This window comes from Agelaius phoeniceus, chromosome 2 (assembly GCF_051311805.1).
Source record: "Agelaius phoeniceus isolate bAgePho1 chromosome 2, bAgePho1.hap1, whole genome shotgun sequence".
Classification (NCBI taxonomy): domain Eukaryota; kingdom Metazoa; phylum Chordata; class Aves; order Passeriformes; family Icteridae; genus Agelaius; species Agelaius phoeniceus.
This window is the reverse complement of record NC_135266.1, coordinates 66989839-67003037: the sequence shown is the minus strand read 5'-3', so window position 1 is coordinate 67003037 and position 13199 is coordinate 66989839. Positions and strand designations below refer to the sequence as shown.

At 40.9% G+C, this 13199-nt stretch overlaps 1 protein-coding gene across 1 annotated transcript in view; it reads left to right on the top strand.

The window, feature by feature from the left end:
* The window catches only part of RFXAP (regulatory factor X associated protein), a 47745-nt gene extending 34813 nt beyond the window's left edge, over positions 1-12932 (top strand). The window contains exons 2-4 of the mRNA XM_077174672.1: positions 7451-8217; positions 10663-10770; positions 12718-12932. Of these exons, the coding sequence (XP_077030787.1) occupies positions 7451-8217; positions 10663-10770; positions 12718-12828 (986 nt within the window). The 3' untranslated portion in view covers positions 12829-12932. The remainder of the gene's footprint in view (positions 1-7450; positions 8218-10662; positions 10771-12717) is intronic.
* The last annotated feature ends 267 nt before the right edge of the window (positions 12933-13199 follow it).

Below are 13199 nucleotides of genomic sequence, written 5' to 3'. Positions count from 1 at the left end.
TCAGTCTCTGATAGTCTGAATCTGATCATAATAAAGTCCCTACATATGAACTTCCTTTGTACCTGTATTTGCCAAGAATTTCAAAGAGAACAGGTATAAGTCATTGAGCAGAATACAACAAAAGATTTGAAATTCCATGAATTGGACTCCTTCCTCCCTGACTTTCTGTAAAGGAAAAGAAGAGTGGGCTAGGAAAGCATATAAATGAGGAGTCAACAAATCTTATTTACTGACAGTTGTTACTATACAATTTCATAAACCAGGGCATCTTGTCTTTCCTGTGTCCCGAACACACTATGCCTCTGCCCTTCACTTTGTGGATACCCTCTACATCACTGCAGTACAAAGAAGACAAAGTGATTCTGATTCTCTTGCTCTTTAAAGAACTGTCTCTCAGAGCAAATCAAATAACAACCCCCATCCCCACTTTCCCCCCAACTTGACATTGAAAAACAAAACAGAAAAGCCTCCATGATTGGGTAAAAGAAGGGACAAAGTTGCTATTTCACAGCTTCAACAAAATGCCAGAGAAGTGTGCAAAAATAGTTCTAGTTCAAGAAAGAAATTCCTGTTAATAGGTTAGAGGCACCCTTTCCACTAAGGGGATTCTCAAGTGTGAAATACTTCTTTCAGAAAAACTAGACACCTTTGATAACACTTATATGTGAGAAATGTGTAGCATTAAGCCAAAACAGAAAATATAAATTTTGCTGTCCAAATAACTATGCCAGAAATAAATATTCCAACTTTTTCTTGAAATGACACGCAAAACATACTTGTGGGCACTTTACAGAAGATAGTTCAGTGCTTGATTAAAGTGATAAATTATTCACAGAACACAACCTGTGAATAAGTTGGTGAGTGACCCCAAGGTGTGATTCCCTTAGATCATGAAATAGAGTCCCTGGTGAGAAGCTCAACAGGACCTGGCAATAAATTGTTTGCTCACAGCCCAGAAAGTCAATCATATCCTGGGTTGCACCAAAGGGGGTTGGCCATCAGGTCAAGGGAGGGAATTCTGGCCCTCTACTCCACTCTTGTGGGACCCCACCTAAAGTGCTGCATCCAGCTCTGGGGTTCCCAACATAAAGGTGGTGAGATTCTGGCACAGGTTGCCCAGAGAACTTGTGGATGCCCCATCCCTGGAAGTGTTAAAGGCCAAGACTGTGTGGGGTTTTGAGCAACCTGATCTAGAGGAAGGTGTCTCTGTCCATGGCAGGGAAGTTAGAACTAGATGATCTGTAAGTTCCCTTCCAACACAAACTGTTCTGTGATTCTATGAACGTCAGCACGAAGGCCAGAACACATGATCAATGTTATCAGTTGTTACAAGATAAGAAGGAAAAGATGCTGATGTTCAGATACAGGTATGAGTTGCTTGTATTTGGCAGCCACAGCTGTTGGCAACAGACAGAGCAGCTAATCACATATTTCCCTGCCAGGAGAGGATTGCTTCCCTTATCTAGAGCTTTGCTTCCATCTAGTTTTAACTTTCTTAATAAGGAAGGCTCTCGCTACTTTTACTGAAGGACAATGTTCCATAGTCTAAAACTCAGTTCACTGCTTTTCTTTTTTCATTTTTGCAAATGTATCACATTTTTTATATTTACTGCTTTATTAACCATAGTGACTATAGCTACTTTTTTTACAGTAAGCAATTTTCTGTTATTCATGGTAGAGAGAGAGAGAAATATTATTTTAAAGTAGGCCTGAATTCAATTATTTAGGTTGAGAGGGAATCAACCTGTGAAACAATAATAATTAGAATTAACAATGCTGACTTCTGCCAAGGTACTCACTGTTCCATACCACGAAGGAATATATAACAACTCACATAGATTAGGAGACAGCTCAGGACATGTCCAAGGATGTTGGGTCTGCATGGGGGGACAACATCCAGAATGACACTGGCCCTACGCAGAGCTCAAAAGCAGTAAACATGATCCATTCATTGTGAATGAAAATCACCTAGACTGAAAAAATGGCCTGCAGTTAAGTTTTACTTCAGAAATTTAAAAGAACATCAAAGAAACACTGTTTTGAAAATTAGTAGTGTTCCAGTAACTAAAGCTGTGGAGAGAACAGGGGCTAATAACTATCCAGTGTGAGGTTCGAGGTATAGTCTAACACCTGTCCTGCACATTTTTATTCATGTCTGTTTTTGATTAGTTTTACTATTTTGTAAATCTTAATTTTATTAAATATTTTATTTAAAAGTTTTTTAAAAATTTTATTTAAAACTTTTACTATCTTTTGTAAATCTTAACTTTATTAAAAAGCTGATTTACTTATGTCTAATTATGTGTAAATATGTGCAAGGGGAGATTTTCTTTCAGCATACCTATTTAATTTACCTGTTGTCATGGGACAAAGGTAACCATGCAAAATGAGAGGGGCACGGGGAAGGAAACGTATCTCTAATGGCCATTTTTGTCACACATATACTAAAACCAGAATACATATAATGCAAACCAAACTTCTGTTTAGTTCATTTTTTATTTCTATGATTGCAAAAATGAATTTGTCTGTAATTCATAAAGCTTAATGAGTTTCTGATAACACTCATTTTGTATACTTGAACAGTGCAAAGAGAGATGGTTATAAGATTTGGTGAAACTGGCATCAAATTTTTGTACACTTATCTGAAAAGCAAGCTTTAACAGACTGATTACTGTAGCTTATACTCCTTTGCTTTGCTATTTGTGGTAAGATTTCAGCACTGATTGGCACCTGGGCATTTGTATCAGTGAGCACATTGATCATCTGCGCATCACCTTACTTTGAGGGCAGATTTGTTTTCAGACTGCTGAGCTTTTGAATCTTTCCATGTCTCTATCACTGTATCAATTTGGCTTGAACATCAAGAGCAAGTAGGAAGAATAAATGGGGAGTTGGCTAAGCAGTACAAGGTACAACAAAGCAGAAAAATCTCTCTTGACTCTATACTTGCATTTGGATTCCCTCATCAAACGATGGGTTTCTAAAGAGATGTATTTTAAAAACGTTTTGTTCTCAGCTTCCTCCAGCAGTCTTCATTCATTCCTGTTGATCTTTCAAGCACCACTCATTTCTGTTTTTAAAACCCAAATGCTCTCCTTGACTCAAGCTGTTAATTTTAGGACAAATAACCAATAGCAATAAGGTTACAAGACACTTTGCATTTAGATTATATCTGTAGGGATATCACAACACTGGATGTATGAATTTCAGAGTCCCATGTCTCACAGATGTCTTAGTATGGCCTGTGCTCCTACAGCACATGATAAAGGCAAATGCATTTTTGTGTGATAGATAGATAGATAGATAGATAGATAGATAGATAGATAGATAGATACATACATACATACATACATACATACACAGACAGACAGACAGATATTAACAGAACAAAATTCATATCATCCCTTGGGGAAGAGTGTTAAAGCAACTTTAACAATTTGAAAGTATTACTTCAGTTATAACCATTAGTACTATCTTGATCAGTAAGCAGGACAAATCAGCTTCTTCAATAATTATTGCCTTTCTGGATCTTAACTGGTACCTGTTTTTAAAAGCATGTTGTTTCCAAGACAATTAAGAACTGGATGGTAAAAACTATCACAGAAATCAAGAATATTAAAATTAACTATTTCACAAACACAAAAGAAGAGACAGCAGAAAATCAGAGAATCTATTTAAATATTTATTTGAATACGTCAGCCTGAAGACAAATGAACTTATTACATATCAGTAAATGAACTTACTACATTTCAGTAATTGTATTTGTCCTCTCCTTTTAATTGCACCTGGGAATACAAAACACGATGTGACTGCACCTGACTGGATAGCAATCATGGACAGAGTGGTGATAAAATTTTCCAAACATGACCTTCCTTATCCAGCTGACAGATTTACAGAAGTGCAGCCCAAGGAAACAACTACTTTTTTGATTTCTTTTCCACTGGAATGTTTCTCTTTTCTGAGCAAACCAGGCAGAAAAGAAGAAGAGAAAACCAGTGGCAGCTTTTTAAGAAGGACTTGCTTTGTTAGCTGTCTCTAATTTACTACCTGCGTATGTTTCTGTGCCCTCAAGCAAGCAGATTATAAGGTTCTGGGTTAAAAAAAATGGATGATACTTCACATTCCAGGACAGTAAGAGACTCAGTAAATATCAAATCAATTTGCTAATTAATTAATCACTTCAATATCTTTGTAATGAACTGTTAGTTTTCTGTGGCTTTTTGTTGCTCTTTTTTCTTCAGAGGAGGAAAATGAGAACCATGGAGTTGAAGTATGCTTCCAGGCATAGTCTCCAATGAAATCCCCATGTGTTACCAGAGTGTCTAAGGTAGAATTCAACTTATTCTACAAGAGAGGGAGTTTTCAGCAGAGCATTTGGTTGGAAAGATTAACTCCCTGAATAATTTTCTCATGTAGTCTTCAACTGATTTGGTCTGCTGGTCAGACTGGCCCATGCCAAACCCTGCTGTCTCAGTGGGACTTCACAGAAGTGGATGAAGGGCCCAAAAAACTCTTCTTCCTAGAATTTAAAGGCTATCAGTTTCCTATTTCTTTTAATTAGTTATCATGTGTACATATGCAGGGAGTGTGGCTGGAGAAAAATGTGTTTTATTTTGATTTATTATTACTTTGGAATTTTATTTTAATTAATGTCAGGAGAACTTAGAATTTTAGGAAGACATTCTTTCAAGATGCATTCAAAGCAAAAGAAATAAACAAAAATTATTTGAATGGGCCTATAATGTGAAAAAAACCCCAAACATTTTGTGATGACATCAAAATAGTTAAGAAGCGGGACGAAAACAAAGCTATGCGTGTGGTATTTTCTGAGCTCCCCAGATGGAGGAGGAATTGATGAATCTGACCCCATGTTCTTAAAAGGCTAATTTATTATTTTATGTTACTATATTATATTAAAGAATGCCGTACTAAAACATAGAGAAAGGATACAGACAGAAAGCTTAACAAGATATTACTGAAAAACCTGTGACTCTCCCTTCCAGAGTCCACCACAGCCTGACCATGGATTGGTCATTAAGTCAAAACAATTCACATGTTGGATAAACAATCTCCAACCACATTTCAAAGCAGCAAAACACAGGAGAAACAAATGAGATAATACTGTTTTCCTTTTTCTCTGAGGCTTCTCAGCTTCCCAGTAGAAGAAATCCTGGTGAGGGGACTTTTCCAGAAAATATGACAGTGACAATGTGTAATTTTTGTATTTTTCACTACTGACACAGATCAAGGCTGAGTCCTAAAGAAAGGTTCTGGCAAGTTGTCCTAGCATGGCTGTAACAGAGATGAAAAACACTGAAGCAGATGTGGGGAAAGTAAGTCTTAACTGACAAAAATAGTCTGTAATTCCTGTTTAAACCCTGGAGCCGGAGATCACCTCACCCATGACTGCTTGGTCACAGGCAATGAGGACAGAGTTACTCAGTTCACTGCAATTTTTCTAGGACTATACCATCATTAACTATTTTGACAAATGAGAGAGAAATGTATTATGACAAGATTGAGGGCAAAACAGAATGCCTAAAACTGCGAACAGCATAATCATTTGTCTTAGTGACAGGAAAAGGGAGCTGTGGTAATTGCCAGGGAATAAATGGAGTCAGCAGCGTTCTTTAATATGGGATGAACTGCTGTGTGCAATGAGAAAGTCAAGAACCCACGGAAAGTAAAGAGGTAAGACAAATAAAGAAGGGCCAACAGCAGGTGATCAAGGAGATGGAAGTCAGTGGGACTTCTCTGCAGCCATACAGAAGTAACCCAAGGAGAGAATTGATACCCAAAGGAAGAAAGGGCAGGAGCAGCATGCTGACAGCCACATGGGCTGTCACTAGAGGCAACAAAAAGGCTAAGTGGGAGAAGACAAACTACATCCCTGTATCTGCACTCTTAAGTGACAGTGGATGAAGAGCAAGGATACAAGCACAGCCTAGAGACAGCACTTGCACAGCTCAGCAGCAGGAAAGCTTGGATCTGGACAGCCATCACATGACCCCAGCAGGACAGGAGGCTGAGCAGGCTGACAGGGCATAGAATCCCAGAAGATTATGGGATCATGTGTATGTCTCAAAAACGATAGCTGGATAGCAATGGAGCCAACCAAGGATTGTTTGCACTAACAGACGAGGATTGCTGGTGTCAATTCCCTGTGAGAAAGGAGAAGATGTGGCTGGAGACAGGGGCCATGCGGAGGGAGGGCAGCACTCTTCCTGGACTAACAGCCTTGTTGTAGTTCCTGGAGATGAGCCCAACACAGTATCACACAAGCATGGGAATGAGGGCAAGATGTGGGCATGTGCTGTGGAAGGAGTTCAAGACCATCGAAGTTCCTTGAAGCTGTGAAAAATGCATATTTTATGATTGGCTTTTCACAAATATTAAAATTAATATTATATGTGTTATGTTAGAAAGTTATGCTGTATTAATTTTCTTAAATAGTGTGCTAAATATAGTTTTAGGTTATAACATAATGTTAAAATAGAAACTATGCTATCTAAGATACCTTTTTTAAAGAGAGGACTCACACTGAAATAGCATCCACGGGACACCTAAATCTTTCAGAGAAAAAGAATTTATTGCTCTCTTATCGAGTTCTTCCTGCCCTGCTCAGCCCTGAAATGCCGTTAGGATTCAGAGGAAGAAGTTGACACTGACCAGACAGAATCCTTTGTTTGAATGGAATTTATGCATCATGTATGAGGTGTATGAACATGCAACAGGCTATTGCTTTTAAGGGTTAATACTCTGTTAACGGGTGTCCTTTTTCAGGCTTGTGCTGCCCAGAATGAGGTACCTGGACTGTCTGTAACTCTTTGTTTTTCTTGTCTCATATTAACTCATTCATACATTTCATACATGATACATAAATTCCATTCAAACAAAGGATTCTGTCTGACCAGTGTCAGCTTCTTCCTCATAATCCTAGCGGCATCATCCTGCCTGAGCGAGATGGGAAGAAGTTAGTTTCTCCTGATAATGGAGCAATAAATTCTCTTTCTCTGAAAGATTTAGGTGTCCTGTAACTGCTATCTCGGTGGGACACCATTCTTTAGAGAAAAAGCATCCTACATTGCATAGTTTCTATTTTAACATTTTGTTATAACCTAAAACTATATTTAACACACTACTTAAGAGAATTAATACAGCATTAATTTCTGACACAACACATACAATATTAATTTCAATATTTGCGAAAAGCCAATCATAAAATACGCATTTTTCACAATGTTTTGCTCTTTCCTTTCACCCTGTCCCTATATCCAAACCCACTGCCGCGTTCTTACACAGTAAGTCAGGGGCTAACAAACCAATTCCCACGCCAAGCGCGCAATATGCTAATATAACTTTCTGATTGCTTGCAGACCCTCCGACTTCCATGCTCCTTTCGACCACGAGCATCTATCACCCGGGGCCAAACCACACTGGTTGCTCTAAGACGGCCCCAAGCGCTTCACGCCAGCGGTGCTGCTACAGCCCCGACGCGAGTTCCCCCACAGCGCCCTGGGGGCGCTGCCGCCATTACCGGGGCCCCGCCCCTCAGCGCGGCCGGGGCGCGTGCGCCGTGCGCGCGGCGCCTGCGCGCGGGCGGAGGCGCGAGAGCGGCGCGCTCGCTCAGGGACCGGCCGGGCCGGGCCGGGCCGGGCACCGCCGGGCACCGCCGCCCTGCAGGGCAGCCCCGCCGCCGCTCCCTCCTCCTCCGCCTCCTCCTCCTCCTCCTCGTCGCCGCCGCAGCAGCAGCAGCAGCTGACGCTGCTCGTGATGCAGCCCGGCGGCGGCGAGGAGGCGGCGGCCGGGGCGGCGGGGGTGGTCCTGCAGCCGAGCGCCGACCCGCAGCTGCCGCCCTCCGCTAGCGGCGGCCTCATGGTGTTCTACGAGCTGGGGGCCCCCGGCGAGATCGAGGTGGGAGAGGAGGAGGTCGAGGCGGCGGGCGGCGAGAGCACGGCCAGCCTGGAGGAGCTGGAGGAGGAGGAGGCGGCGGTGCCGGAGGCTGCGGGCAGCGAGGCGGCGGCGGGCGGCGAGTGCAAGAGCTGCACGTACGAGGGCTGCAGCGAGACCACCACGCAGGTGGTGAAGCAGCGCAAGCCCTGGATGTGCAAGCGGCACCGCAACAAGATATACAAGGACAAGTACAAGCGCAAGAAGAGCGACCAGGCCCTGGGGGCCGGCGGGGCGGCGGCTGCGGGGGGCGGCCCGCGGGCCGAGGTGAGGCGGGGGCGGCGGGGCCTCGGCCCGGCCACGCTCGGTGCCGCGGGGTCCCTCGGAGCTGGGGCTTCCTGGGGGGCTCTAGGGATCTGTCAGACGGCCAGAGGAAGGGAAGAAGTTTAGGGCCGTCCTGCAGCTCGCTCTTCTTCCTGTTTGCCAGAGGAAACTCCGTTTGTTTTCAGTTCTGAGGTAAATTGTAGAAGCTTACAGCTATATCAGGTTCCAAGAAAAGAAATGTCGCTAGAAGATGCTTCGCTTGCAGCGTGGCTTTTTTTCCCGTGGGAGGAAAGTATAGACTAAGAGAGGTGTCAGACTTGTTTCTCAGCTGGTGCTGAAGTGTGGGGTTTTAAAGTCAACGGCTTTGGGTATCAGATGTACAAAAATCAGTTGTGCAGGTTCTTCAGGATGCTTTTTGTTTTTTACTTTTATATTAAATGGCAGGTAAATATTTCGACCACTGCTAGTTCGTACTTAACTTGTATAAGCTAATGTGTATTGTTTAGATGGGGAAATACTATCAGTGGGAAAACTGATGGTAATGTACATTTTTTTTAAATACTCTTTTTCCTACAGTTTGTGACTCAGCTAGGACCATACACTTCTGTGATGGTCACTTGTACAGAGTTAGGGTTTCAGATCTTGTATTTAGATGAAACAGAAAAAGGGAAATAGTTTTACACTTGAAGGTTCTGAGTTGTTTGTGCTCAAAGGGGTAGGTGTGAAATAGTGATTGTCAGAAGAAAAAAAATCATCACAGCTGTGTCTGGAGTTGTGTGACTGGGAACTGATCTAACTGCAAACTGACCACCCAAATCTTTCCTCTTTCTGTTTTTCTTCATGTAAATAAAATAGCAACCCTACTGGGTGTCACACGAAAGGATCTTCTTTTGTATGTCTGTAAAAGCCATGAGGCAGGTGCTTTAAAAAAGGGAAGTGTACGTGATGCTGCTAGGGAATATTCTCTCCTCTTCCAGTTCAAAGGACTTGCTGATGTTTTCCTGATGTATTCCGTAACTATAATTGATAAGTGTTCCATATAATATTTTGGATTTTTGTTGAACCCTTATAAGCTCTGAGCCTCTGTTACATTCTGACGGTTTTTTCAGGTCTGCTACCTGGTGTTTTTGAATCTTGTTGGTGTCAACCTAATTTGCCAGGTACTCTTAACATTAGAACAGTTCCTCTTGTGTTTGTAATATTTAGTCTAAGTCTTTTGGTTCTCACATTGAAAAGGCGTAGCATGCTTGTTTCCATTGAAAAAGTTACACAATATTATCATCCATGCTGTTTTGTGAGCCTTTTCTAATTCTAGTAGCTACTTGTCATTTCAATAAGAGAAGCTGCACACATTATTCAAGAGGAAAATGAATTCTAGATTTAAATACCAGCATGACTTTCCCTCTTTCTCTTCCTTCCCTGATAGTTCATCTTGCTCAGTTCATGTGTGTGTCTACACAAATACTTGTGCTAGTTTAGGAAAGGGGACAGTATGGGAGAAGGGTAAAAATGCTGCATTTCATGTAGTGATGGGTTAAAACTTTTTGATCTGTAGCATGAAAGAGTGATTATTGCATGTTGGAAGAGGGTGGGTTTTCTTTTCCCAGTTTGTGCAAGTGGAGATTGCTTTGAATGTAAGGAAATTAGGGCCTGAACTTGCAGGAAAAAGCAGGGTATTTAGTGCTAAACTTACTTTTTTTACAGTGTTTATTGAGGCCATTTTCAGTAAAAGTTCATAGTAGAAGTTTTATTTTTCACTTCTGTGGAGAGGATAGAAGTGAAAGGTACTGGGATAGTTTTTTGTTGTTCCTGCTTTTGAACCCTTTCAGGTAGACGGAAGTATCAGTAAGTTTTGAACGTAATACACATAGGATTCGGCATTGGTTGAAATTTTCTAAACCTTTCATATTTTCTTTAGAGCAGATTGTAGAGCCACATTGTACTAGTATATCTCATCAGATGACTGGTGATTGTACAGGGAACAGAATAAACTTTGGGGGCAAAAAAAATAGCCTGTGGCTCTGCCGTGTTCATCATAGTGTTCTCAAGTATGTTTTGGTACTACAAGGATTATTGTCATTCCTGCCCAATTACAAATGGTAAATATCATTCATTTCCACAAGCTGGAGGCTGACCTGTTATAAATTACTTCATTTTTAAGAAATGCAGTCAAATAAATTGAAGCCAATAACTAGTCCTAGTAACCTGTTCAGTGTTGCAGTATAGAAGACTAACTCAACTACATTGCTTCACTCTTGCTGGTGAAATAGTGAAAGGAGGTGGAAAGAAGAGGCCTGGTCTTGAATAGAGAGATTTCCATTCCTGTGCTGTTACTTTGCTCTGCAGATTAAGGAGGCAAATGTTCTTTACTCTTGGGATTTTCTGTGTATGACTGTATCAGAGTTCATTGTCTGACCTCCCTTGTTTTTTGTTTTCTGTCATGTTCAGGATAGTGTTGAAGGTTCAGTGTCTGTCACAAAACAGAGAACAGGATCCATTGGAGATCGCCCAGCAAGACCTACTCTTTTAGAACAAGTATTGAATAAAAAGAGGCTGGTAAGTCTTGTTTTTGAGAGATTTTGAATTCAAATAAGTAAAGGCAATGTAACAGTGTTTACCTGTCACCATTGTGAGAAAAGAAAATGAGTTTAATAAGCATGCACTGCAAGTGCATAATTTCAAATTTCAAACATGCTTCAGAGATGTGTGCTTCAGTCTCTCTGTGAAGAATACTAAGATGACTGAATTTAATGATCTGAAGTTTTGGCAGTCACAGGTGGGGTGGTTTCTTTAGGGTAAATAGTGCCTACAGTATAACTGAGATGGTTTTAGCTTGTTCAACCAAAGCCTTAGGTAGAACAATGAATGGACTTTAGGTCTGATGTAAGCTTTACTATGGTGTGTTTTAGAAGTTATAGATGTATCATATAAAACTTAAAATTGTGTATATGTGTGTTGATAAAGCAAACTCTAAGCAAACAGTGTGATTTATATTTACAGACTGCCTAAATGGTGTATCTTGTAAGTTTTTTAAACACTAGTTTTTCCTTTAACAAGTTAAGCCCAATGCTTAATAGGGAAATCATTCAGTACCTAACAGTTTATTCAGCTTCTTCACTACAACTTTCTTTGTTGCCTCTTTTGCAGTCCCTATTCTTCAAAAGCTATTGGGACTGTTGGTCTTCGTTTGTTACCTGTGCAATTAACACAATTTACCAATCCTCATTATAGTGTAGTGCTTGTTCAGAAATTTGGAAAGCCTTAAAAGAAACATCATGTCAGTCTTAGGTATACAACTACCTAGATGTATTTCTTGATAATTCTTTCTCAGTGATGGCACTTTTGTAGTGATTGTGTCTAAAAACTCAGAGGAGCATTCATAACTCTTCAGTTTTTATGAGGAAAACAAGTCATGAACTACAGAGTAGTTTTCATATTATCTCTTGTTCTTCATGCCCCACTTACTGGCTTGCTGTCCCCTTTCCTGTCTGTTTCTATGGACGTGGCTTTTAATTAAATTTGAAAGGCATCTTATGAATGAAACATTATTTTTTATGGAAGTACAGCAACCAGAAGCTCTTTAAATAGATATTCAGAGCTTTTGCACTAATTATGTCAAGGCTCTTTAAGAACTCAGGCCTCCCTCCTTCCAGTATTCCTGAAATTCAGATTCTCCTTGATCTGGTCCTTGCTTCTCTCTTTCTCCTCTGACTTGCAGTACCGCTTTGGTTATATCACTGAAGTAACCATTCACAATGAGCAAGCATCTAGGGAATTCATTCAGCTGAAAAATAACCCTGTTCCTGTATTAATTTTTGGAAGGAATCAATTTGCCAAGGAACCTGATTTGCCATTTTACCTTACAATCACTTGTGCTGCCACCATGCAGGAATGAGAGTGAACAACCAGAGTTGGATTACAGACTGCAGCTATTCAAGCCAGGAGCCAAATGCAAATACTTTTAGATACTTTTGTCTTTTGATTGAATGCAGAGGAGTTTTTTAAGTCATTCCCTGTGGATGGACTGCTGTTTTGAAATGTTGGGAAATTCTGGACAGTCAGTGAAAACCATAGAGTGTCTTGAGTTGGAAGGGACCCACAAGGATCATTGAGTCCAACTCCCTGCTCCTCACAGAACTGCCTAAAACTAAAATATGTGCTATGGGCATAGTCCTGATGCTTGAACTCTGACAGGCACATGAGCTTTGCTGCAGGATTACAATATTTTATTCATTTATTAAACTGGTTTTGAGTGATCTGCAGTGAGAAATGTAGAAATTAGCTCAATTGAAACACATCTGTAGAACTGAAGCACAACTGAAAGATGTTTTTGTCTGATATGTCAATAAATTACTCCAGTTTGCTATACTTACAGGGTTTTTATGATATTAAGCAATAGCAGTGGGTAATGTGCAAATTCATATAATGGAAAAATATTACTATGGTAGCTATTTAATATATGTGAGTTTTGTAAAGTAAAGTTCACTTTCTCTCTCTTTTCAGTCCCTACTCAGAAGCCCAGAAGTAGTGCAGTTTCTACAGAAACAACAGCAACTGTTAAGTCAACAAGCTTTGGAACAAAGGCAGCAACAGTTTCAAGGAGCACCTGGGTAATGAGGAAAGATCAATGATCTGCAGACGAGTCCGGTGTGGAAGGAGGAACAGGATCTGTATTTTGTATAAATACAAAGAATCTTAGTGTTTAAACAAAAATGGAAGTTGCTGTTGTTACGTATTTGTTTCCTGTTTGCACTTTTGAGGTTTTGAGCTGCTTGGGTGTCTGCAGACTTGTGAGCAAATCATAGAATGGCCTGGGTTGTGTTAAGGAAACTTCCCAGTCTGACCATTCACAGGAGTCTCTGACAGTCACTTTCCCGGTGCCAGGGACTTCAACTTCTGGGACCAAAGCTCCTTCACTGCGGGTAGCTCCAGTGATCTGACAGGCGCCCCACTTGACTCCCTGCACACCTGGCTGGCAGTCAGAC